A 25,195-nucleotide genomic window follows, 5' to 3' on the forward strand; every position below is an offset into this window, starting at 1 on the left:
ATGACTTTTTATTCATATTATGGACGACATGCTTTAGTATGACTTTTTTTCACATATTTTGGACGACATACTATAGAATGACTTTTTATTCATATTATGGACGACATGCTTTAGTATGACTTTTTTTCACATATTTTGGACGACATACTATAGAATGACTTTTTATTCATATTATGGACGACATGCTTTAGTATGACTTTTTTTCACATATTTTGGACGACATACTATAGTATGAGTTTTTATTCATATTTTGGACGTGCTATAGTATAACTTTTTTTCCCATGTTTTGGACGAGATACTATAGTGGATAGCAATTTAAAGGCAAATTACATTTTTTATTGACAAAAAGTGTTTTGTCCGTCATTTGACCATGAATAAAACAAAAATCCTGAATAGGTGGCGTTAAACATTGAGTGGATTCCTGTTAAAGTCCCTCCTGACTATGACCCTACTTTACATCAAGAGTTTATACCTTACAGTTACTGAGAAAACCAAAGGCAAAGTTCACTTTGTTCGCATTTTGACATTGAAATTTCCTAATTTAAAATATTCATTAAACATAATCCGTAATAGCTGGCGAAAAACTTTGACTGGATTCCCGTTCAGGAGAATCTCGACTATGACCCTGAGTAATATCAAAAGTTTAACTTTTTGTATATATTTTGAACGACATACTAAAGTAGGACTATTTTTCGACATGATCCTTCCTGCAGGTGAGTTTTTTTGTCCTTGTTGGTTCATCCAACCAAAAAAAAAAATTACGCAAAACCACATTTATTCCATCAACAACAAAAATAACAACAAAATCATCATGCTGTTTAAATTGAATGAAATAATTTAATAAGTGGACAGACCGTTCTGTTGCGCTGAACTGAAGCAGACATCCATACCTCATTATCTACACAGGTGAAGTGTAAAGCTGATGCTTGAGTTGGACATTAGTACGTGAACCAGAAAACAGCATGCAGTTTTACTCATTAATATGTCCCTACACATTCTGGTAAGAAAAGAGATTTATACAGATTGCATTGCATTTGCACACGTGAACAACAATTTTACATATTTGATCTTAGAGGCGCAGGATGTCAGAGGGGAGAGACAGACTGGTGATAAGGCATGAAGAGAAATAATCATCTTTGATTTTACTGCAGTGACCGTAACTAAAATCAACACCTTCCTCAAGACGATCTGTCGTCACAAAAAAACTAACAGAGCTCCTTTGTCAAGTTATTAAGTCACATATGTCGAAGTTTAAGCATCTTTGCAGTTTTTCACGGCAGATAACCGATTAAAAAAAAATAACATTAAAATAAAAGAAAGCAGTATTTTTTTTTAATCCGTTTTTAACAGTGAAGGGGGTCTGTGTCTGCGAGGGTTTTTTTACAACCTGCAGGAGGAATTTAAAAGTCTGTTTACAAGCGACTGATGTTTACCTGAAAGAAAACGTGGCGAACACGACATGGTCACGTGACAGTTTGCGACTTATTGACGAGCATTACGTTCAGAAAGATGAACGTCAGGCCGAGTCCTGTGACTCTGAGCCGACAGGTCTTGTTCACGTTCGTGTTCTCTGATTGATAAAGGTGGACTTTTCTGCGTCCCAGTTCAGGGTCCGGATCACTCCGAAGAAGCACAGCAAGGCGAGCTGACGTTAAGGCAAAAAAGTTTAAGTGGCCAGATCTATTTTTTTTTTAAAAAAGGAGCCGGTTACGTATAGAAAAGCTACAACAACGTACATCCGGACGAGGACGAGTCGGGGCGCTCACTTCTTGAATCTCCCCAGGTGTTCTCGGGCGATAATGATTCTTTGGATTTGAGCCGTGCCCTCGTAGATCTGCAACGGAGATAAAGACAAATTAGAGAAAAAAATAAAGTTTGAGCACCGAAAAGCTGTTAGCCAGTCACTCCAGGATGTTTTTTTGAGTTTTTTTGTGATTGTTGGGATCAAAAATGTTTGATTTTTTTTTTTCCACGTTCTCGTTTTTTTTTTTTTTTTTTCATTTAAAATTTTGGGAATTCTGGGAGTCTTTTTTAACAACTACATACAAACCACTTCCTTATGATAATGAGCAATGCTGTACATCACACAAATATTGTACTTGTATTAAACAGAGAATTACACGGCTCAAAGTTGGAAAAAAAAAAAATTCACAAAAGTGTCATAGCTTAACAAAAAAGACATTTTGTCACTATAATATAAAGTACAAATTCTACAACGGCTGTAAAAAAAAATAAAAAAATAATAAATAATGTTCATTCAACACGTAGGCATGTTGGCATGACAACAATGGGCCGTTTAACACATTTCCCATCACTGCCAGTTGTTCCAGTTCTTGCGGTTGGTTAGCATGCAGTTTGTTTTTCTACCAACGAGCAGAGCTTTGTTCATTGTTAAATGACTTATTGTTTGTTAATAAAGTGGGTTTTATTTGGGAAGGCGACTTTATGCCAGAGTTCCTATTGAGGACATTTTCTGGTGGAAAAAAAAAAAAAACCAAAAAAACCGCGTTAATTATTGCGATGGCGAGATGTGATTTTTCTGCACCCACCTGGTAGATCTTCGCGTCTCTCATCAGCTTCTCCACCGGGTATTCGCTGTTGAAACCGTTGCCCCCGAATACCTGAACGGCGTCAGCGGCCACCTGATTGGCGATGTCTCCGGCGAAGGCCTTGGCGATGGAGGCGTAGTAGGTGTTCCTGCGGCCCTGATCCACCTCCCAGGCCGACCGCTGGTACGCCATCCTGGCCAGCTCCACCTTCATCGCCATCTCAGCCAGGATGAAGGACACGGCCTGGTGCTGTGAAACGGAGCACGCGTGAGCTTTTTTTTTTTTTTTTTGTATCTACAAATGACGTATACCAGCTTCTAAAAGTCTGAAACCGTATGCGACGGATTAAAAAAAAAACAACAAGGCGCAAACAAACCTCGGCGATGACTCTGCCGAAGGTCTTCCTCTCCAGAGCGTAGCTGGTGGCTTCATCGAAGGCCCGCTGGGCCAGGCCCGTTGCTCCTGCTGCCACCTGCAGGCCATCGAGGGCATTAGTAAACGAGTTTGATTAAACACGAGCGTGACGTTGGAAAATGTGTTCGGTGTCACGTCCGACGTGATTAGTACGCGTAAAAGGGACGTTTGGTCTTTACAGAGTTTCACTGATAAACACTGGAAGAACATCGGTTATAATTTCGACTGATGTCGGAAACGTCATCTCGCGCTTCGTTTTTTTTTTTTTTAACCGCGAAAGTTAAGAAAAACGTACGCAAGAGCTGCTTTTTACACAATTGGGCCAAATAAAAGGACAAATCCGTATTTTCGGACATCCGTTTATGAGTAAAAGGAAACATATTTCAAATAAGTTTCTAAAGAGGCCGTGAGAGATCAGTGCACCAACCTAAACAAATTCCAAGTTCTTTTTGTCAATTTTCAGATATTACACTGTCCTCCAAAAGTACATTAACAGTAGATTGAAATTTCTCTACACTGTTATACTGTCTATATAAAGAAAAAAATGTATCATTTACGAGCTGTTTGCGCGTAAATAGGGTGAAATAAAAAGCTAAATCCAGCCTTTACTCTTGCCGTGTTTTGAACCCGACGTTACTTTGGGAGGGCGGCGTGCATGCGGCCGTTCAGCTCGGTCGCGCACTTACCGGTGGTCTGGTGTTGTCGAAGGCGCCCATGGCGATCTTGAATCCGGCTCCCTCTCCGATCAGGACGTTCTCCTTCGGTATCCTCACGTCCTCGAAGGTGATGCCTCTGGTGTCGGAGCACCTCTGGCCCATGTTCATCTCCTGGCAGCACAAAAACCACACGAGGAAATGTTACCTCCCGGCCACAGACGTAGACCGCGGGAGCGTCCTGGTTGTGAATCCATCGAACGATAACTCGTTCAGCTCTAATGTCTTCCCGCGTCATACGGGGGAGAAGCAGTCAGCAGGTTCCCGTCTAGAAATCATTGATTTGTGGCTTTAAAAACGTTTTAAATTGCACACATCCATCGTGCACATTAAAATCGTTTTGACCATAAAAAAAAAATTTGAAAAAAAATTAAAAATCTCGTTTTTATGTGAATTTGAGCAGAACTGAGGCGGCGCGGCTTCTCTGCTGTTGACGGACTTTGAGCACCGGCGCTAGACGTACCGCTCACGTTAAATCAGGACGATCTCTTCTCACGTCGCTTCTACATCGCATGCTTTCAAAATCCCTCCATCATCAATTTGAATTGTTCGCCAAACTCTCTCTGTCGCTCCCTCAGTAAATACAGTCACTCGCTTCCAACACGATTTCTCCTTTTTGAAGTTCTGGTAGATAGAAAGAAAAAAATTTTTTTTTTAAAAACTCGGCCTCATCTTACCTTTCTTCCTATTTGAATTCCCGGAGTGTCGGCGTCCACAATGAAGCCGGTGAAAGCTTTGCTCGCTGAACATTTGGGATCCGAGTTGGTGCGGGCGAGGAGGAAGTACCTGGGACCACGGGGAGACATATAACAACGTTGAATACACCGAGAGGTTGTTTTAGTCGGGAGTCTAATACAACAGCGCTGCCAGAAATCCTATTTCCGTGGAGGTTTAAATGTTTAGTTTGTTGTTTAAAAAAAAAAAAAAAAAAAAAAAGGATCCGTCTTTCGCGATCGAATTTCAACCTCCGGACTTGAACGTCCAGACGAGTCAAAACGGGTGAACTTTTTTTTAACATTCATGAAAGCGGAATAACGGCGTCGAGTACACACCAGTTAGCTTTCCCCCCGTTGGTGATCCACATCTTCTGTCCGTTCACGACGTACTCGTCGCCCACCTTCACAGCTCGCGTGGCGAGGCCGGCCACGTCGGAGCCCGCTCCGGGCTCGGTGACGCAGTACGCCTGCGGGAACAAATGCGCCGTTTCGGCAGCGTGTTCAGTCGTTTGCTCGGACAAGCGTGTATTAAAATGGGGCAGACGCTTTCCTTTGTCTCTCGGGGTAAAATGTCATTTTCTCATCCGAAAAGTTTGGCAAAGGAAAGCTTCAAATCCTCAGTTTAAGAAGCGGGGATCGACGAACGCTGAGAAACGGCCGACTCAAAACGGTTAACGCCGTTACCACCAATGCTGTTAAACCCGATGCGCACGCGAAAGACCGCAACGAAATCAGGCACTGAAGCGGCCGCAGAATAAAACAATTACACAGACAGGGATCATCAAGCATCGTTTATGCCTCTTTGAATAATGAAACTCCGAGATATAAGGGGAGGGGTGGAAACATAAACCTCTCGGAAATACACCTCAAATATGTAAATGTGACGTCGCTGGAGGGCAGCGGATTACCAAAAAAAAGTAAGTAAATAAAACACAATAGTCTTCCCAAATGAAATACTTACACACATAAGAGGCTCCTCGGTCATCCTTCCCAGGTATTTCCTCTTCTGCGTGTCACTTCCGGCGAGGATAACAGGCATTTGCTGTGCGACAGAAAAAGATAGAAGTTAATTCTGACTGAAGTACAAGCTCTGTTAATCGTCACTGTTATGACCGACCATCAGCACTTTCTATCCAGGAGAGACTGGCGGGAGAAGCTGCAGCAGCAGCAGCAGCAGCAGGTTTCTTTTTTTTTCCTCCCCTTATCTATATCAAGGGTCTAAAGAAAGACGGTGCTGTATACTTTACAGATTATAAAAGGCCCCCTAAAGGGAAATTGGTGATATTTTGCTACATAAACCAAACCGACCTGACTGCTGTCTGCCGTGAGGAGGTGGAGCTGCAGCGTCCTCCTCCTTTTTAAACACACACACAAAAAAAAAAAAAAGGAAATCTCGAGGTTCTTTAACACTTGGATCTGGTTCCAGGTCGGATATAGGCTTTGGAAGACACGTCTGGTGGTGAATACCTCCGAGTGCTGTTTCTATTTTGGATATGGGGGGGGGGCGGGGGGAACGACTGTGAGTCGGTGAAATACCTTGAAAAACAAAAAAACATACCCCCAGAGAGTTTGCTTCCATGGCCGTCTGCATCCCCGTGCAGCCGTAAGCCAACTCTTCTGTGATGAGGCAGCTGTCAAAGATCGACAAACCCATCCCACCTGGGAGGGACCGACACGTCAGGGTCTCACACAGAAATCGGACAGCAGGGCGGGGTCATTTCAAAATGGTAAACGAGCATGGAAGCGGCATACCATATTCCTGTGGGATGTGACCGTTCACCAGACCGAGCTCCCACGCTTTCTTGATGATGGGGAAAGGATACTGTAAAAAAAAAAAAAAAAAAAAAAAATAAGGAAAATATATTTAAGAAATATTCAAACCTTAGATGAAGAAGTCATTTTATTGACTCCCCCCCCCCCGAGGGAAAAGTCACACGTTACAGCAGCCCAGAGAAAAGCTTAGAGGCAAGGGTGTATGTAAATTATGCTAATATTTTGTGAAAAACAGAAGTCCAAGACTACAATGAAGTACTGGCAGCGATGTGACGGTATATAGATGCATTTAGGAAGAGATGAAGGCAGCTAAGCAACCGAATCCGCATTTTTGTTTTTTTTTTTTTTTTGTTGCAAAAACAAAAAGTTCAAATCCTCTGGTTTTGCTTTTAGGAGGAATTAGTCAAACAGAATACGTTTTAAAAATTACCATCTGCCAATTTTCACTTCAGGCTAGTGTGTTTTCAAACCTGTCAAGACCCTTTGTCTAACCTGGGGGGAGTTAGAAAGTACACACAGCCATTTATTTACTGTCAAATTTCACTGACATCCACAGGAGGTGGAGTCACCGTCTCCCCACCGAGCTCTGTGTTGCCATATGGTGAAGTCTGTTAGACGGAGACAGTCTGAGGCGAGCAGGCGCTTTTCCTATCTCCAAATGTAGAAAATAAATCGGGGACAATATGAACTGGACCTGGGAGGGGAAGAACAGAAAGCTGCTGTCGATCGTGAAGTCTTCACCAGCATCAGACTTCACTGTTTCGAGCCCAAATTGGCTTGACGAACAGGATACAACACAACAGAAAAATGGTAAGTGCAAAGGAATTATGTATTCTAAATTCCCGTGTCTGTGTTTGACGGGACAATCAAATGTTATGCTTTCTGTAATTAAGTTATGGAATTCTGTGCAGAAGATGAGACGAAATCAAACCCAGGAAACCGTTTAAAAGAGTAAAGTAAAGTAAAATGATGTCCGTGTGGGTATTTCTAAGTTCTGTCTGGGTCCAAGTCATTTAGACATGTCATCCATTTTCTAAATTTTCTGAAGCTCCTGGACTTTTCTGGAAAATAGACTGTAGATTCTCAGAAGGACTCCGGGGCGCCCGTTACATCACGTTACACTCGCTGGATATGAAGTGACACTAATGATTGTGTTAGCTGTTAAAAAAATCCTTCTGCCACAGACAGCACTTAAAAAAAAAAAAAATAATAATAATAAACATGATACGAACAAAAACGACCAACTGTAATTATAAAATTATTGTAAATCGGTACAGTTAGGTCTGAATGTATTGTGAAACTCATTTTTCCATTTGGCTCTAGTATTTGTTGTCATTACAGGACCAATTTCCACCTTCGTGAAGGAGAGGCATCGAGAGGGAGAGGCAATAAAAGGCATGGTAGTACATTTCTAAAATGAATCATTCATTTCTAAAATGAATCATCAATTATAATTTGGAAGTTTCTCTGCGTCATACTGAGGTTCCTCATGATAATATAAATCCAACGCAAACCCAAACTACCATGTGACAATAGAAACAAGAAACACAGGGACTGTATAACATCGTTACAGGTGAGAACAAATTCAATGGAATCAAAATATAAAATGGTTCCGCAAAAGAAAGTAAATAATTGACAGAATTTGGCTTCAAAAGAACTAATAAAGCAGTTTTTGGTTTTAGGCCAATTGTCGGGACTTTTAGAAAGCTGTTAAAATGACAAACAATCAATGAATCAGAGTTTATGTGAACAAGAGTCTGACCAGAGTTAAAATTCTGAAATTTGTGAAAGCCGTCACAGTGCTTTCCCTTTGGAAGTTTTTGGAAGACTTAGGTTCACCTATTTGTTGGAGGTTTTGGAGACTTCATCAGATAAATCCTTCTACTCAAAAAAACAATATTTGCAAAATGTCATGATACACATTTATTATGCTTTTATCAACGATTTTCTTTTCAATACATCCCACTACTTTTGTGAACCCAAGACTTTTGGTAAACCAACTCAAGAAAAACAACACATCCACGAGTATTTATCCGTGAGATTTGAATTTTTTTTAAAAAAAGGACTTCAATTTTTCCATCATTAAGGAAACATTTTCTCATTAAACAATGCTCCAGGTAAAATGGGTGTTTCACGACAGTTATGGCTGAGATTGTCCTGACATTTTTTTTTTATAGTAAACACTATAAAGTATTATTTTGTATGCGTGTGCCTTTAAAAGGGTCAATTTCAATAAACATAGCGGTTGGTCATTAAAAGTCGGTCTCCTGAGCTTCGACCAGCATCATTCTTCACGATTACCATCACAGCCAAAAATCAACCCACTTAAATCATACGTTTATTCATTAAAGTCAAGTCAAGCCGTATTTAACCCGACCCAATGATCTTTGTTATTACTCACTTCACCACTCCTGTCATAAGCGGCAGCAGCAGGCAAAATCTCCTCGCGGCCGAACCTCCTCGCCAGCTGCTGGAACTCCTTCTGCTGATCTGTCAGCTCTGCGGGACCGAAGCAGCAAGAAGATGTGACACGTACAGATTTACCGGTCACTGAAATCAATAACAACACCCCGATAAAAAATAAAAAAATTAAAAAAAACACATCTCCCCTTTTTACAGCATCTTCTACATCCTACTCACCAAAGGAGAAGCCGAGGGATGCCGTGGGGGCGCTGGAGGACGCCGCCGCTGCAGCCGCGCCGGAGCTCTGCAGACGGATGCCGGACTGCACGCTGGCTCTGAACAGCTGCGAGTAGACGGGGAGAATCAGAAACGTACAGGAAAGTCACCCTCACACCTTTCACAGTTAAAAGTTCATGAATCTAGATTGGATCCAGACCTGATTTACCCATCTAGATTAAAAAAAAACAAAAAAAACCTGTATTTAGACTTGTTAAATCTTGATTGCATTACCAAAGAGAAGTTATCGATTGTTCAAAACACCTTTGACCCACATGTGAAAACGCAAGGAGGGTCACGTCACTGCTTTTCTCCCCTACAACCACATCAGATCAGATTGGACTAATCAGATCCGGATTAGATTAACAAGGAGAGTGTCAAGACTGTTTCTGATTTGTGAAATCTTTATTCTATTTGTTGAAGTATTAAAAGCTTCTTTTTTTTTTTTTTTTCAATGCCCAGGTCTAGATCAAAAAAAATAAATTAAAAAAAAAAACCTTTATTTAGACTCGTCATATTTGGGTGACGTCGAACCAGAGAAGTTTAAGACAGTTAATGACTTGAGTTTGAGATTTTTTTTTTGAACCCTATTCCCATTTGTGAAAACAGCCTTTATCCTCAGAAAACAGAGAAAACAGAGAAAAGGTTGTATTTTTTTTTTTCCACTGGACCTTCACAGGGACCTTTGTTTTTGTTTTGTTTTTCACAGCTGTTCAGGCGAGCTAGCTGGGTTACATATTTTTCAGAGAAACAGGTGCTTGGCAAAAAAAAAAAAAAAACCAAGCTACTGTTTATAGAGAATAGGTACAGACTTGTTGTGAACTCTATCGTGTGATATCAGAGGAGAAGATTAGAGACGCACCGTGAAGAAACTTTTTCTAAATGCGTTACAGCCGTTGTAGCTTTTCGGTTAGCTGCCATTAGCTCTCTTTAGTTTGACGGGAAAACGATGAAAAATGTAGGTCGGGAGGACGACGAGTCTTTTAATCAGTCAAAACTTCAATTAAATATGTTGGTAAATGATGGCTAATGTCGAGATACTCACCTTATTGAGCAGCATTGTTACAAAACCGACTGCGTGTAAACAGAAGAGACGGGTGACGCCACCTCTGCCCTACAGCTAAACGCACGGCCTCGCAAGCCAATCACAGCACCGGGATTGGTCACGTGTCACTTCTTGGCATGAGGACACTGACTTTTGTCCCAGTTAGGACAACGAGCTTCACCTTCAGGACACAGCAGGTCCTTTTCACCGATGTTGACACTGTGAGCACAATGGAAACTGACGATAGTTGTTTTTTTTTTTTTATCACAGCCTAATGCAGCATAACACCATAATGTAATTATGTGTGTTTTTAGTATTGTTATTGAGTCAATGCAGTGGAATTATTTCAAGCAATTGGTAACTACGTGTATAATGCAATGATTACTTTGGGATGAAAGGAAAGCAGATTGATTGATTGATTGATTCGCTCAAAATGTGGACAGCTAAGAGCAGGGTGGACTTCTGAATGGGCCTGTCGTGATCACAGAATGTGATAACAACAACAAAAAAACATTCAAAATGATCACAGAGAAATTCGTGATAACCTCAAAATACTCGAAGTAATGTGTAAAGACACACGTGACCTCAAAGAGACACATAATTACGGCAAAGACACAAAATATATGCAAACAAACGACCCACAACGCAGTCTGACTAATCAGTTCGCAATTATCGTTAAAACAGAACTGTGGTGCAAAGTACACGAGGACACAAAACGTTCAAACTGAACTGCAGAGCTGCAAGTCTGCCAGATGATGGCGCTGACGGTCTGACTTCCACTTAAATCCAGTGGAGGAAAAGAGAAAATGACATCAGATATGAATCCATCATTAACATGTACAATCCTGGGAAGCAAATCTGAAGTTTGGGGGAAAATGGTGTGAGCAACCCGATTATTGAGTGACTACAGAGTAATAATGTAAAAACAGCCACATCAGGGACCTGCGACTGTGTGCATGAGCCCTTTTCCACAAAACAGTCAAACACGGGGTTGTGGGAGCCTCGCATTTATTAAAAGAGCTGAAATAAATACGAGGCGTCATGCTGGAGGAGAATCTTCCAAAATCTGACAACCAAAAAGTTGTCAAACAAAACAGGAAAAATACCCCCCAAAAAAGTGTCAGGCTAGAGGACCTTTTACAACCTTGCAACCAACAAGTTGTTATTGCTGCTAAATATTTGACCTTCAAAGCAACTATTTGTTTATATATAATCTTTATCAATGCAATTTGTCCCATAAAGGATTGTTAAGGTGATGAAAATTATGGTCAGCCAATTAAAAAAAGAAAGAAAAAGAAAAGAAGTTTGTTCTTTTTGTTTTGAGGATTGAGTGATGTGGTGAATATTATGCATTATTCTGTAGTATTTAGGCAGTCTGTCCATTTTCTGCTTCTTCAATTCTACAAGTCAGATTATTACAACTGTGACTTCAAGAAAATCTTTAAAAGATGTATATATCAAAATTTAAAAAAAGAATGTCAATGTTTGAAGTAGCACGTTACATTAATTACACTGCTTTTACAAAGTAAAAGAGCTTAATAAATTCTTCCACAGTTTTTAGCCCCTGACCTTTTTATTTTTTTTATTAAGAGCCATATATATCAAACCCAGCTTCTGTAACCACATTTCCATCATCTTCATCCCCTTCGCTTTCCTCTTTCACCCCCCCTGTCTCCCAATCAAGTTCTCACCTTGGTAACCTCCGCCCGCCCAGCCACCTGCCCCCCTTGACCCCATCCCATCTCACTTTCTCCAGTCTATTGCTCCAGACCTTCTTCCTTTTCTCACCCATCTTATTGACACTTCTCTGTCGACTGGCTGCTTCCCGAACTCTCTGAAGGAGGCGAGAGTGAACCCTCTCCTGAAGAAACCCACCCTCAACCCGGCTGAAGTAAACAACTACAGACCCGTCTCTCTTCTTCCCTTTCTTTCCAAAACTCTCGAACGAGCTATCTTCAATCAACTCTCCTCCTACAGTGGTGTGAAAAAGTGTTTGCCCCCTTCCTGATTTCTTATTTTTTTTTGCATGTCTGTCACACTTAAATGTTTCAGATCATCAAACTAATTTAAATATTAGTCAAAGATAACACAAGTAAACACAAAATGCAGTTTTTAAATGAAGGTTTTTATTATTAAGGGAGAAATAAAATCCAAACCCACATGGCCCTGTTTAAAAAGTGTTTGCCCCCTCCTGTTAAAACATAACTTAACTGTGGTTTATCACACCTGAGTTCAATTTCTCTAGCCACACCCAGGCCTGATTACTGCCACACCTGTTCTCAATCCAGAAATCACTTAAATAGGACCTTCCTGACAAAGTGAAGTCGACCAAAAGATCCTCAAAAGATAGACATCATGCCGAGATCCAAAGAAATTCAGGAACAAATGAGAAAGAAAGTAATTGAGATCTATCAGTCTGGAAAAGGTTATAAAGCCATTTCTAAAGCTTTGGGACTCCAGCGAACCACAGTGAGAGCCATTATCCACAAATGGAGAAAACATGGAACAGTGGTGAACCTTCCCAGGAGTGGCCGGCCGACCAAAATTACCCCAAGAGCGCAGCGACGACTCATCCGAGAGGTCACAAAAGACCCCACAACAACATCCAGAGAACTGCAGGCCTCACTTGCCTCAGTTAAGATCAGTATTCATGACTCCACCATAAGAAAGAGACTGGGCAAAAATGACCTGCATGGCAGAGTTTCAAGACGAAAACCACCGCTGAGCAAAAACAACATGAAGGCTCGTCTCATTTTTGCCAGAAAACATCTTGATGATCCCCAAGACTTTTGGGAAAATACTCTGTGGACTGACGAGACAAAAGTTGAACTTTCTGGAAGGTGTGTGTACCATTACATCTGGCGTAAAAGTAACACCGCATTTCAGAACAAGAACATCATACCAACAGTAAAATATGGTGGTGGTGGTGTGATGGTCTGGGGCTGTTTTGCTGCTTCAGGACCTGGAAGACTTGCTGTGATAAATGGAACTATGAATTCTACCGTCTACCAAAAACATCCTGAAGGAGAATGTCCGGCCGTCTGTTGGTGACCTCAAGCTGAAGCCAACTTGGGTTCTGCAGCAGGACAATGATCCAAAACACACCAGCAAGTCCACCTCTGAATGGATGAAGAAAAACAAAATGAAGACTTTGGAGTGGCCTAGTCAAAGTCCTGACCTTGTCCTCTCACTACTGGTGTCCCTCAAGGCTCCGTCCTGGGTCCCCTCCTCTTCTCTCTGTACACCAACTCTCTCGGCTCTGTCATTCACTCCCATGGCTTTTCCTACCACAGCTATGCTGATGACACCCAACTGATCCTCTTTTCCCCGATCTGAAACACAGGTAGCGGCACGGATGTCCTCACACCACCTGAAAATCAACCTCGACAAGACCGAACTGCTCTTCCTTCCAGGGAAAGACTCTCCCACCCTCGACCTGACTATTACCTTGGACAACTCTGTTATCCCCGACCCTGACTGCTAGGAACCTCGGTGTGACACTCGACAGTCAACTCTCTTACTGCCAACATCGCTGCAACGACGCGTTCCTGTAGATACATGCTGACCAACATCGGGAGAATACGTCCTCTTCTCACTCAGAAGGCGGCGCAGGTTCTGGTCCAGGTTCTGGTCATCTCACGTCTGGACTACTGTAACTCCCTCCTGGCAGGTCTACCTGCTTCCCAACGACATCAGGACAGCGGAAACTCTGTACATCTTCCGCCGCAAACTCAAAACACACCTCTTCCGACTTTACCTTGAATAGCTGAACTTTAGTAGCGCTTAAAATGGCGCTTACTGATAGAACTTTGTAGTTTGGCTTTCTTGAAGAAATATTGTAAGTCGCTTTGGATAAAAGCATTAGCTAAATGAAATGTAATATATTGTGTTTATACCAGCAAGTTTGAACTTCAGAAAACACTGATTTGTTTCCTTACTTGCCTTCAAGCAGTAATCACAGCATTACATATTAAAATAGAAAAGCATCAACAGTAGACCAATGTGGGACGTTTGGATTTTATTGACGTATCAAACACCTGTACATCTATTTGCCTTTCTTGGCCTTAATCTTCCTCAGGTAGAACTCGAGCTCCTTGCCCTCCAGGATGTAGCCGTCTGCCCTGCCGCACTGGCCCGGTCTGGAGGCGATGCAGGCTGCAGGAGGGAAGAAGGAAAAACATGGTCAGTCGAAGAGGTTCTCTAGAGTTAATGCTGCTATGAAGTCCAGTTACACAAATAATTAAACTGATTTAACCCTCAGTTAATGTGACATTTCTCAATGAGACCCTTTCTTATTTTGTAGTTAATTCAATTTGCACAACTCTCTGCAGGATCAAGAGAGCTGATCTCGTCTCTTGCAGAAAACAATATAAAAAAAAAAAAAATTGGCAATTTAGAAAAAAAAGCATTTCACAGAATATGGGGAATATTTGCACTTAAAACATGGATTTTAAACAGAATTGTATCAAGATATTTTACAAGAATTATTAAAACAATATTTATAAACTGTTTTTGGGTCTTTATTTACATGCAAAAGATTCCAAAATCTGCAAATACTTGTGCAAAAAAAAATAGCGGCTGGCCTCTCATCCCCTGAATACTGTGAGACTTCCAATCAGTGGTCGAGTCTTTTAATTGAAATGCACCACTGATGATGATGAAGAAGAAAAAAAAAATCACGTTCACTACAGCAGAAAAGCTCAAACTGGACTCACCGAGCAGTTTCCCCTGCTGGAACTGTTCCTCCAGGAGGGTGCTGATCTTGCACGTCTTTTTACGGTCGTCAAACTTCTTCTGGGTCTTCTTTGACCTCTTCTTGTTCAGGACCTCCTCCTCCTCAGGAGTCTGCAGCAGAAGAGGACACAAAACTCGTTTTAGATGGGATATTAAACACTCACGTGATCTTAATATATATATTAACCGCCTGCAGCGGATGTCTTTCTCAGAGTCACTGATATCAGCACTTTCATTCAGTAGCAGAACTGGACAAAGTTATCGTCATGGAAAGACACGCACCAGATCAGACTTTATAAAGACGGGGGGGGAGCCGCATGGCGACAAATTAGCTTCATAAACAAAAGGACATCAGCATTAAAACCCTGAACTAGAACATGTATTTCTAAACAAATCAATACATCTTGAAATGATGTGCCAAACTCCTCAAAGCCAGCCAAGTATGAACAAGGTGTACGTGTGGGGAGGCGTCACGTGGCAGCTCTGGTACTTCAAGAGGAAACACCGCCTATGAGAGGACGGGACTCAACGTTCCATCAGAAACTTATTTAAACCTTTGATGCCATGACGAGACATTAAAACCCGTCTCCCACGTACCAGCTTGGCTCCCTTCTTGCGTCCCAGAGGAGTGGCGTAGTGACCCTCGTACCACTGCCTGTAGGGAAGGCTGTCGACGAGGACGATGCAGTTCTTCACCAGGGTCTTGGTTCTGACCAGCTCGTTGTTGGAGGCGTTGTAGACCACATCGATGATCCTGGTCTTGCGCGTGCAGCCTGAGTACGAGTGAATAAGCGTCGTCAAGCACGCGCAAACTTCCCATTCAGACGTCAAATATCGACATTTTTATACAGCCGGTCGATATTTCATCAGGAGTCTCTGTTATCAGCACTTGCATTCAGTAGCAGAACTGGACAAAGTTATCATCACGGAAAGGAAAGGAAAGACGTGCGCAACATCCGAGAGGTGCGATTGGAGAAACTTACACTCGGAGCCCCACGAGAAGTTCCCAACGTCCAACCTCAGCGCGCGGTACTTCTTGTTCCCACCGCGGACCCTCACTGTGTGGATGCGGCGAGGTCCGATCTGAAGGAAACGGGAATGTTTTTCAGTGCCGGTGCAAATGCGTGATGCCAATTGAGGACGGTACCGCAACTGTGCATCGGTGCGTGTCAGTGTAACTATGACAAGTCCTAACATCGGTCGGCCCCAAAGCTTTGAACCACAACGGTCCAAAAAAAGACCCACCTAAGGTTTAGTTTTCATCACCCACGCTGCCATCACGTTAAAGTTCACTTTAAGCAGATTTATTCGATTCGTCTTATTCACCTTTGTGTTTGCCGGAGGGCGGCCCAGCTCATACTTCCTCTTCTTGTGGTAAGGCTTGCGTTTGCCGCCGGTCTTGCGGCGTTTGTGCCAGTTGTCCCTTGAGATACCTGCAAGAAGGAAAAAGGGGGGGGGGGGGGAACAAAACACACAAAAAAAAGATCAGGACCAATTGGGGTCGTTTCAGGAGGATGCCCCGCCGCAAAAAAAAACACAAAACGAGTCGCCATCGCTTGAGCAGTCAGTTCTCCAAGGTAAAAGGTTGTCCGCAATGATGATTAGGACTTTAAAAAGAGATTCATCACGTCACTCAAGCAAGAGCGAGCTCATTTCACCACCGGCACACACGTGTGTGTCTGCAGCTAATTTACATTTTAAATGAAGATCAATCTTACTAAAGTCATGTTCAACGACTATTTGTAAACACAAATAAATACCCAGAACTCAGCTGCAGACCTCAGCACGTTTTTTGTTTTTTTTTCCTTCAATAGTAGTTTTGGGGCCTAAAGCCACCGTGGGCTTCAGAAACCAGCATGCACCCACGGTGACCAAAACACAGTTAGAAAACCTTCTCTACAGAACCTCCGTATATCCGAGACGCTGCACGGACTACGGCAGATCCTGCTAAAATACCTCAAGCCGCCATTTGAGCAGTTTCTAACCGCACTTCAAGCATCCGCGGCTAACTACACGGCCGATGAGAGCAGCCATCTTTGAAGCGTTACGGACAAGCCCCACTGGATATTTCCTCATTTAAAACAAAATCGACTGGCTACACGCAACAAAGTTAAAGGCACATCTGTTTCAATAACATTTAGCTTCAATTTGGCAAACCATTATTCGAATATTCCTTCGTTAAAACGTCAGATGGAGAACGATTCTGCCTCCGACCCGCGCACAAAAACACGTACCCATTCTCAGGCGCCGGCTAGAAAGAGGACTCGCAAAGGCTCATGGGTAGGTTTGAGGAAAGGTGTTCTCGCGTGAATTAACGCCAAAGTGAACGAGATTTCCTTTTTCGCCGACGCGAACATTTACCGCCTTTCATCTTTAATTAAACATTAATAATATGATTTTAGTTTCGATTTACTAATTAAAATTAAAAGTTACACCTTTTTATAAATATAGAAAATTATTTTTCTTTATATTCTAGAGCTGAAAAAAAAAATCGAAATGTAACTTTTTGCTATATAAATAGATTTAAATGCATCTCTTTTTGGCTGTATTTAATTTATTTTCTAAAAAACTGAATACTACATTTCTGGATAATAACTTCTATTTATTTCTTTAGTTATAGTTTGGTTATAACATTAAATTATACTTCATATAGGCCTGGTTTTATATATAATTTACAACTATAATTTTATTTCTTAAACAAACATGTGTATATAATAAATAATATTGCATAAATATGATTCTGCTGTTTTAAATGCACTTCCGCTTGTATCTGTATTAAAATTAATTACAAGGGAAAGCTAAACATCTCACACTGTCCCACTAACGTAAACACAAACATTCATTTAAGTCATTCATAAAAACTCCATCAGTCATTTCCATGTTTCCATATAGTTATTTATTATATACAGCTATTGGTTATTTGGCAGTTGTGAAGACATGGTGATAAACTCAGCGGGTTTTTTTTCATTCAACAGTGATTTGCATGGTGTGCAGCGTTCAGTGAAGCAGCAGCAGCGAAGTCACTCTTCCCAGGGACTCATGTCGGTGTCGATGGCCACGCAGTTGTACGCAGCGTAACGCAGCTTTTCTTCACAAACCTTTGCACTGCAGGACAGAAAGAGGAGGAGGAGAGGAAGGGATATGAGGCAAATAAATGTGTCTCCACTGTCAATGATAAGCACTTTTATAAACAGTTATCCACTTTCAGAGTGTTACATCAGATAGATGCAAGGAACATTTTTAACTTTAAGATGTTTAACTGGCTGAAGCTCTAAAAAAAAGTCTTTATTAAAAGTACAAAGTGAAATGCGACGTCAATAAACGTGTCTGTACCTCGGATAGTTGGGTAGATAAAGAGTGCTGGAACATGTGGAGGACTGTGGAAGTGCATCAGTCGTTTCAGAGCTGAATCAGAAAAAAAAAACAAGTTGAAACACTGCGTTTGCTACGTTCATTATTTCCCCATCAACAGTAAACAGTAGTTTATAATAATAACTGTTTACAAGGATGCACTTGAACTCACCCTTGTTTGTCAGGAAAGACGTAGATGGGTGCAGGAAGACGACTTCTACCAGTTACAAACCTCAGAAACCTGCTGCGATCCTCTGAAAAGCCAATTCAATATTGTCTTCAGTCACGGAGATCACAAACCTTTAACCTCTTTAATAACTTCATTTAATCATAAGACAAACACTGAACTTCAAACCGTGTTGGAAAATATGGAAAACGGACGTTGAAACTGACCGTTGGTGAAGTTTGTCAGCGCCTCCCATAAGTACTGCACTCGAACGTCACTTTGTTCCAGGTCTTCGTAGCGTGCTGGAGGACAGATCAATACGTCATAATGAGGGATCATTTTCATTTATTACAACCTGTATCTCATTACTTTTACCTACAAAACAAACCATTCGGAACCTGCAACAACAACAACAACAACAACAACAACAACACAACGTTGAGGAACGTATTTGTCAGTATAGATATTAATCAGGATATAAAGACAACATGTACAAAAATGAGGCTGGATAAAATACACACAATATGTTTTGGTAAAACAAGAAAACCCCAATAATCAATAAAAACTAACTAAAATAAAACTAAACTAGAATTTTACTTTAATTTATATAATTTTTCAGGTATTTTAAATAAATTGTGCGTTTCATTCTTTTGACAGAAAATGTGAGCTTATTGTCGGAAGAGATTCAGATAAATTCCCAGCTGGAAACTCACTGAGTCGTTTCAGAGCTTCCACGGTGATCTCCGGGTCTCCGCACACTTTCTTCTCCACCTCCTGCCAGGTGAGCAGGTCCAGCACCGCCTGGGGAACCACCTTCAGCAGCCCCGCCTGCATGGCTGCAATCTGGAGCACACAGACAGACACACACACTTCAGTGATTCAGCTCCACAGTCACACACAGTCACACACAGTCACCGGAGGAGCTGATCCTGAAGATAAGCAGAGGAATCCTGACCGCACTAGAAGCTACATGGACGTGGAAGGTGAAGCCCCACCTGCTGTTTGCTCTCCTCCATCCGAGCCTTCTGCACCAGCCGGACGAACTGGCTGCGGTCCTCGTAGCCAACTGCCACGTTGCTGCCGCCCGGGATGAGCTCCGCCATCTGGCCGTCGGTCAGCAGGGTGGTGTAGACCAGCTCCTCCCCGAACCTGAACTCAAAGGTCTCCTGGTCCATGTTCTCCATGGCCTCCAGCAGGTTCACCTGAACACACATTCACACCAGGAGCCAGAGACCCGGGAGAGAAGAATCAGCAGTCGATCCAGACCGTTTATTCTGTCGTTACAGTTCAAAACTACTTCACAGATTACAACAAACAATATCAGAAAATGTACTTAAACTATAAACCACTAATAATGGTGGATCTTCTACATGAATGAAACTCGGTCTGCAGAGTCTTCTCTTCCTTCAGAAGGTTGAGGTTCACATTTCATGACCTGAATGTCCTCACCAGCACGGAGTCGACTGCAGGGAAGTCTTTATTCCAGCTGATGGATTCTCCAGTCAGCTGCTTCCACACCAGCCCGGGCAGAGCCAGGACCTGCAGGAGAGGACAGAGGACCAGTCTGAAAACCAAAGACCTGCACCAGCTAATCAACATCTGAATGTCATCTCGTGGTTTTACACTAAACTAATGATATTTGGAGAAATTTCCCAATTTTGGGAATTGGGAATACTTGAAAAATAGCAAAACTAATCAGAACTTCGCAGTGTTGACATTTTACAGTTTTCCTACCTTAAACTTGATCAATTCTAATACTCTGTCAATTACAGTTACAGAAATTATTACCATGCATGCAACTTCAGAAAGAAACAATGAAGCGAATTCAAACCACGAGGCAGATTTAAGTTAAGAGGGATATTAGAATTGCATTAAAAAAAAGAGAGAGTCAGGGAAGACTGCACTCACCAAGAAGTCTTTTCCTCTGAGAGCAGCTCCCATCAGCTGACCGATCCACTCGTACTTGTGGAACTCTTTACAGGACGGGTTGGGGACGTAGTAATCTCTGGCCTCTAAGGCGCCCTGACAGACGAAGATGAGACAGTTTGAGGGAAAGACAGCCAGTGAAAACACTGAAATCCAGGCAGTGACGGGGAGCGAGTACCTGGTTGGACGTGCGGTTGAAGAAGGGCAGCGGCACGGGACACTCGGCCGAGCTGGGGCAGAGCTCCTCCGACATGTCTGCCAGGCTGTCCCGAAATCCACCTCCTTGATCGATGATTCCCTCGGCGATGAATTTACACTCCCACCACTGGTCGTAGCGAGCGGGCCATCTGAGGACACGACACATTGGAGATGCAAGTTACAGTCATTTAGGCGAGAAATATCACATACGAGGCTGAGAAAATACACACCTATAATCTAAAGTCTTCTCAAATTTGTCGGATGGTTTCAGACCCTCGAACACCTGCAAGAGGAGAAACCAAAAAAAATCATGAGGCTCCGTCTCCCCCGTCAGACAGACGAAGACGTGTTCGTCTCTTCTCGCTGGAGCTCGTCGGTGATCTTCAGGCTCCTCTCTCGTCTCTACCTGATTGAACACAGCGTTCTTGCAGCTGAGGTCCAGAGACGGGTTGTCTCTGTGCTCCATGGCCAGACGTCTGTTGATGTAGAGTCGAGGCATGAAGTTGGGTTTACTGGTCTCTGAGTCCTTCAGGCACTGAGTGATGAGAGCCGAGCGGCGCTTGGACAGCAGTAAGAACTGCTTTATGCTCTAGAGGGCGCCAAAGGACACGCAAGGCAATAAATGTGCATGTTGCTATTTGTCCTGTTTTAATCAGACGCTTTAGGATGACTCACTTTGATGTGGTTGAAGGTGCCCAGGCTATAGTCCCAGGCCGGCACCAGATGAGGGAGCACACTGTCCAGGAGACAGATGAACCTGCAGAGACAGAAACAGTTGATGCTGAAAAGGCAACATGGACCATCAGAGCACTCTACTGTCGTCACTGCAAACATATGACAGTCAGGGACAAATATGAAGCTCCATGAAATGTTCTGTGATGGTGAGAACCCGTCAGTCATCTCTGACCTACCTCTGGATGACCAGCGCTCTGCGGTACAGGATGTCAGGTGGGGTGCCCTGCAGACGGGGGTAGCGCACCAGGTTAGAGGACTGGAAAACATCAGCGTTCAGACCCAGGTCCCTCTCACAGGACGACTTGATCTTCAGGCCTCGGATCCGGACGTCTATCCCCTCATCTGTAAAAAACAAAAAAACAAAGGAGGGATCAAACGTTGTTTCAGGTTCAGTAGAGAGGAAAAAAAAGATGGTTCATTTAATACAAAAACAGTAAAAAGCCGGACCTCTACACTCCTCGATCCGAATCTCGATGACCGGCAGGTGGGAGGTCATATCCTCCAGCACACACACTTCTCCAATCAGATTACTGGAAACAAATAAAAACAAACGAGTTATGAAATACGTGACACGAAGGATTTTCTGGTATGAGCCTGGTCTCTTCTGCTTTTAATACAGGAAAACACAAAAGAGCTAAAATGATAATCGGCAGATTCTTTCATAAACACAAGATACTGTCTCGTGTAAAAATAAAAGCTCCTCTCTGAATTTTATTCAGTTTAATCAATTAATTCAACGCCCTCCTCCATGTATCCCGGCATGTATCTGTGAAACTGTGCACGTTTCTTTGCGACATGTTCTGCATTTGACAAAACTCACTCGTCTATGGTGACGTCACTCAGCTTCTTCAGGTTGTCTCCTTCTCCTCCGAACATCGTGACTCTCTTGGGCATGTAGTTGTCGTCCGTTGAGTCCACCGTCAGTATCAGCTTACTATCAGACAAAACCACAACAAACTTAACATGTCCACAGTTTATTTATGAGATAACAGCTAAACAAACATTCGTAGGTGTCCCTAACTCACTGAAAATTCACAATAACCGGACAATAAAATGGACTGCAGCACCTTCGGTTTGCCCACATTAAGATTGACTGACATGCTCAGTACATTAAGTCACATTAAGAATTATTATAGACTCTGAAAAAAATAAAAAAAATAAAACAATAAAATACGAATAACCCAAGTTGATATGAAGAAATTACAAACAAAAACTTGAAATACTGTAACGTCACAGTTTGCATTAAAATCTCTTTTTCTTTTTTTAAACTTCACGTTGTTGCTCATCAGCTCCTTACTTGACCACAGTGCCTCTCTTCATGTGCAGCCGGATCCAGTGCTGACCCTGCATGCCATCGCTCTCCCAGTAAGTCTCAGTGTCGCCGTCCGTCAGGCAGCTCGCCCCCCCGCTGGGATCCTCCTGTCAGCGAATATCAAAGTAGTTTGATCGGCGAGATCCATTTACAAACAGGTACACACGTTTACGGTGTAATTACATGCATGTTTAAGGAACAAAAGATTCAATGTAATACTAGAGTTTATTATTTCTGTTATATCTGTAAGAAAGACACGATCATTTTACTCACTTTTATCACAAACTTACATCTTCAATCTTATTCTTTAAAATACTTTCACCCGTTTAACATCAGAGTTGAAACACACACATTTAATCTGAGAGTCACTTTAAGCTGCATTTTGTTGAAAGAGTTGAATGTCGCTCACCGAACACGAAGACACGTCGATGCTGGTCACACACTGCTTCACGCTCCCCAGGTTCTCGTCCTCTTTCCCTATGTGTTCGTAGAAGTAGTGCACCAGGTCCTCGTCACATTCATACGTCCAGGTGGGGGGAACATACCTTCAATATAAAACAATATAAAGTTTTAATAAAAAAATAAAAATAAAAAAAAGACTCCAGAAAAGTCTCGACTCTCCCGGTGTGACTTCACACAAATCGGACTCACCTCAGCTTCTGGACGGCAGCGGCGTCGCACTCTGCGATTTTGGGTTTGGAGCCGATGTACAGCGCGTTCTCCACGTCCACCACCTGCTCCCACCTGCTGCGCGGCTTGTGGTTGTAGCCGAAGAGCTGCTGCTGCCTGCTGACGGTCTCCGGTGACTCCACGGGCACCAGCCTGTCGCCTCCCTCCGTGTGCTTGCACACCAGGATCCAGCCCTCCTCCAGCTCCTGGCCCGGGCGGTGCTCCTCCAGCTGCTCCTGGGAACGGACACGGATCACCCGGTCAACACGCGTTCGGCCTCGCCGCGTTTAACATCATCAGCAAAGCAAAGTGACGTATGGATGTAGTTCTGTAGTCACTAATTCATCTAATGTCCACATGTTTGGATGAAACCACTGCAGACAGGAGAAGACGACGTGGATCAGTTCTGGGTTCAAACTCAGGACCTTCTTGCTGTGAGCTGAAATGTTCCACAAGTCCAGAAGCAGTTTCTACAATTTAAAAGTTCATTCAAAGTTTTCCAAGTTTGGAGCTAAAAAAAAAACAACCTAAAAACTCTCCAACATGTGAACCCTGGTTGTTGTCATTTAAAACATGATGTAATAAGAAGGATGTAAATGATGAACATCAGTACATATAACACCCTCTACTGGTACAAAGGGTAAAGGATGGAAACAAAGTGCAGTTATAAAGTGGATCAGACTGATGTCAGCTGTTTCAGCAGCATTAGAGAGGATCTGCAGGATGATGTGAATGAACTCAGGAGACCGACAGTCGCTCACCTTATTGATTTTGACCCAGAGGCCCTGGCTGTTACAGTATTCTTCCCCCGTTGTCCGGATACACGTCCCTTTCTTTGGTTCCAGGTTGTACTTGCATAATTTCTTGCTGTGAGCGATCTGATGTGGACTTTCAAAGACGGAGAGGAGGGTTTTCCCCACTGCGGAGCCTCCTGCAGAGGCCGAGGAGGAGGCGGCGGAGGACGTGGACGACGAGTCCTTGCAGATTTTGTAGCACACCTCTTTGGGGACGTAACACAGACACTCGGGCACCGGCTCGCTCCTCCTGAAGCTCTCGATGCACCGGTTCAGGAAGCGGATCCTGCCGAGCAGCAGGTGAGGGTTGTCGCCCAGAGACATGGCGATGGTGATGATGATGGTGATGATGATGATGATGATGATGAAGGTAGCAGTCAGCAGCTCAGTAGCAGCAGCGGGGGGACATCAGCTGACATCACACCGCCGTCACGCCTTTTGTGTTCTCCTGCCTGGCTGCGCAGCGACGCTCCTGTCAAACCAAAACAAAGCCGAACTTTCTTGAGCAACAGAGGCTTCAGTGAACAGCTGACCCAAATCCCGTTTGTTTTTCCCCCCGATTTCTAAGCGCTCTTACACCGAGCGTGTTCGCGGTCCGAAAGGGTTAGAAACCCTCTAATCGGCGACCAAAAGCTCCCGGACACGGAGGCAGAAAGAGTCGGCTCTTCTTCTTCTCGAGAGAGAGATGAAAAGTGTGAGCTAACGTTAGCATGCCAGCTAGGTGTTCGGTAAAATGAGTCGCACGCTTTTACGATCGCTGTTTATCAACAAAACGCTCGGCTGGCTACGTTGATATTCGTCATAAGAGAGACAAGGCGGGTATATATTTAGATTAACTGTTTGACGTACCAGCTGACAAAATGTTCAGGTTTGTGCAACTCGTTTGTTAGTGTTCCTGATTTCTGTTGATTTCTGGCAACGCGGAAGTGCAGCCGACAGTTTTGATCCCTCCGTATTTCCGTCGTTCTCACGTTCCAAAGTAAAAGCGTGTCGCTTTCATTCATTTATATTTTTTTTAAACTTTTAAGTTTGAACGTTTTTTTTTTTTTTTTTTTACTTCAAATATCATGTGTATTGGTGCTTTATTTTTACCAAGCCGGAAAAAAATAAAAAAAATAAAATCTATGTCATTTGAGAATTAAAAATAAACTCGGTTTGTTTTATGCTTTTTTTTTTTTTTTGTCTTCAGGCAAACCACGTGGATTCGTCAGCCTCCGGCCCAGCTACTGCAGTCCAGTATAAGCCCCATAGACTGAACATAATGCAGCAAGCCTTTTATTAAACAAAAAAAACTTGGCAAATGCCCCAAACATACAAGCGGCCTCCAAAATCCTCGGTTTATCTCACAATATTTTGGTCCACATAATTGAATTAATCATGAATTTGCCAGTAATCTGCACCAATGAAGCAGAATATCAACC

General features: G+C 42.8%; 3 protein-coding genes and 3 non-coding genes across 8 annotated transcripts; all 6 read right to left on the minus strand.

Moving 5' to 3' along the window:
* Positions 1-758: 758 nt before the first annotated feature.
* acadm (acyl-CoA dehydrogenase medium chain) lies at positions 759-9,977 on the minus strand. 2 transcript variants are annotated; one of them, XM_069142230.1, is made up of 12 exons: positions 9,890-9,977; positions 8,806-8,911; positions 8,567-8,664; positions 6,145-6,214; positions 5,951-6,051; positions 5,354-5,434; positions 4,729-4,859; positions 4,354-4,462; positions 3,650-3,790; positions 2,926-3,021; positions 2,550-2,798; positions 759-1,834 (listed from the first exon to the last, which is right to left on the minus strand). In XM_069142230.1, exons 1-12 carry the CDS (start codon positions 9,902-9,904, stop codon positions 1,763-1,765), a joined length of 1,269 nt encoding a protein of 422 aa, XP_068998331.1. In that variant the 5' UTR covers positions 9,905-9,977; the 3' UTR covers positions 759-1,762. The 2 variants fall into 2 exon arrangements, with proteins under 2 accessions (XP_068998331.1, XP_068998330.1); XM_069142229.1 differs by having other exon boundaries at positions 8,567-8,715.
* Positions 9,978-13,890: 3,913 nt separating this feature from the next.
* LOC138193931 (small ribosomal subunit protein eS8) lies at positions 13,891-16,923 on the minus strand. Its single transcript, XM_069142246.1, has 6 exons — positions 16,858-16,923; positions 15,950-16,056; positions 15,607-15,706; positions 15,221-15,396; positions 14,605-14,734; positions 13,891-14,044 (listed from the first exon to the last, which is right to left on the minus strand). The coding sequence occupies exons 1-6, from the start codon at positions 16,859-16,861 to the stop codon at positions 13,935-13,937; spliced, it is 627 nt and encodes a 208-aa protein (XP_068998347.1). The 5' UTR covers positions 16,862-16,923; the 3' UTR covers positions 13,891-13,934.
* Positions 14,828-14,896, minus strand: LOC138193975 (small nucleolar RNA SNORD38). Its single transcript, XR_011177895.1, has one exon. It is a non-coding gene; the product is annotated as a small nucleolar RNA SNORD38 (small nucleolar RNA).
* On the minus strand, positions 15,485-15,555 carry LOC138193974 (small nucleolar RNA SNORD38). The gene has a single exon (XR_011177894.1). It is a non-coding gene; the product is annotated as a small nucleolar RNA SNORD38 (small nucleolar RNA).
* Positions 15,787-15,896, minus strand: LOC138193976 (small nucleolar RNA SNORD46). Its single transcript, XR_011177896.1, has one exon. It is a non-coding gene; the product is annotated as a small nucleolar RNA SNORD46 (small nucleolar RNA).
* Positions 16,924-17,496: 573 nt separating the features above from the next.
* On the minus strand, positions 17,497-24,713 carry hectd3 (HECT domain containing 3). Of its 2 annotated transcripts, none has more exons than XM_069142247.1 (20): positions 24,624-24,713; positions 23,742-24,246; positions 22,963-23,216; positions 22,721-22,856; positions 22,297-22,418; positions 21,820-21,933; positions 21,447-21,529; positions 21,176-21,341; positions 20,940-21,021; positions 20,671-20,853; positions 20,495-20,547; positions 20,245-20,413; positions 20,049-20,162; positions 19,590-19,679; positions 19,136-19,342; positions 18,854-18,983; positions 18,368-18,442; positions 18,147-18,228; positions 17,957-18,028; positions 17,497-17,728 (listed from the first exon to the last, which is right to left on the minus strand). In XM_069142247.1, exons 2-20 carry the CDS (start codon positions 24,096-24,098, stop codon positions 17,644-17,646), a joined length of 2,574 nt encoding a protein of 857 aa, XP_068998348.1. In that variant the 5' UTR covers positions 24,099-24,246; positions 24,624-24,713; the 3' UTR covers positions 17,497-17,643. The 2 variants fall into 2 exon arrangements, with proteins under 2 accessions (XP_068998348.1, XP_068998349.1); XM_069142248.1 differs by lacking the exon at positions 24,624-24,713 and adding an exon at positions 24,352-24,608.
* Positions 24,714-25,195: the final 482 nt, after the last annotated feature.

The sequence above is a fragment of the Embiotoca jacksoni genome, unplaced genomic scaffold (genome assembly GCF_022577435.1).
Source record: "Embiotoca jacksoni isolate LCO1_2020_lvr unplaced genomic scaffold, fEmbJac1.0.p SCAF_99, whole genome shotgun sequence".
NCBI classification, from domain to species: Eukaryota; Metazoa; Chordata; class Actinopteri; family Embiotocidae; genus Embiotoca; species Embiotoca jacksoni.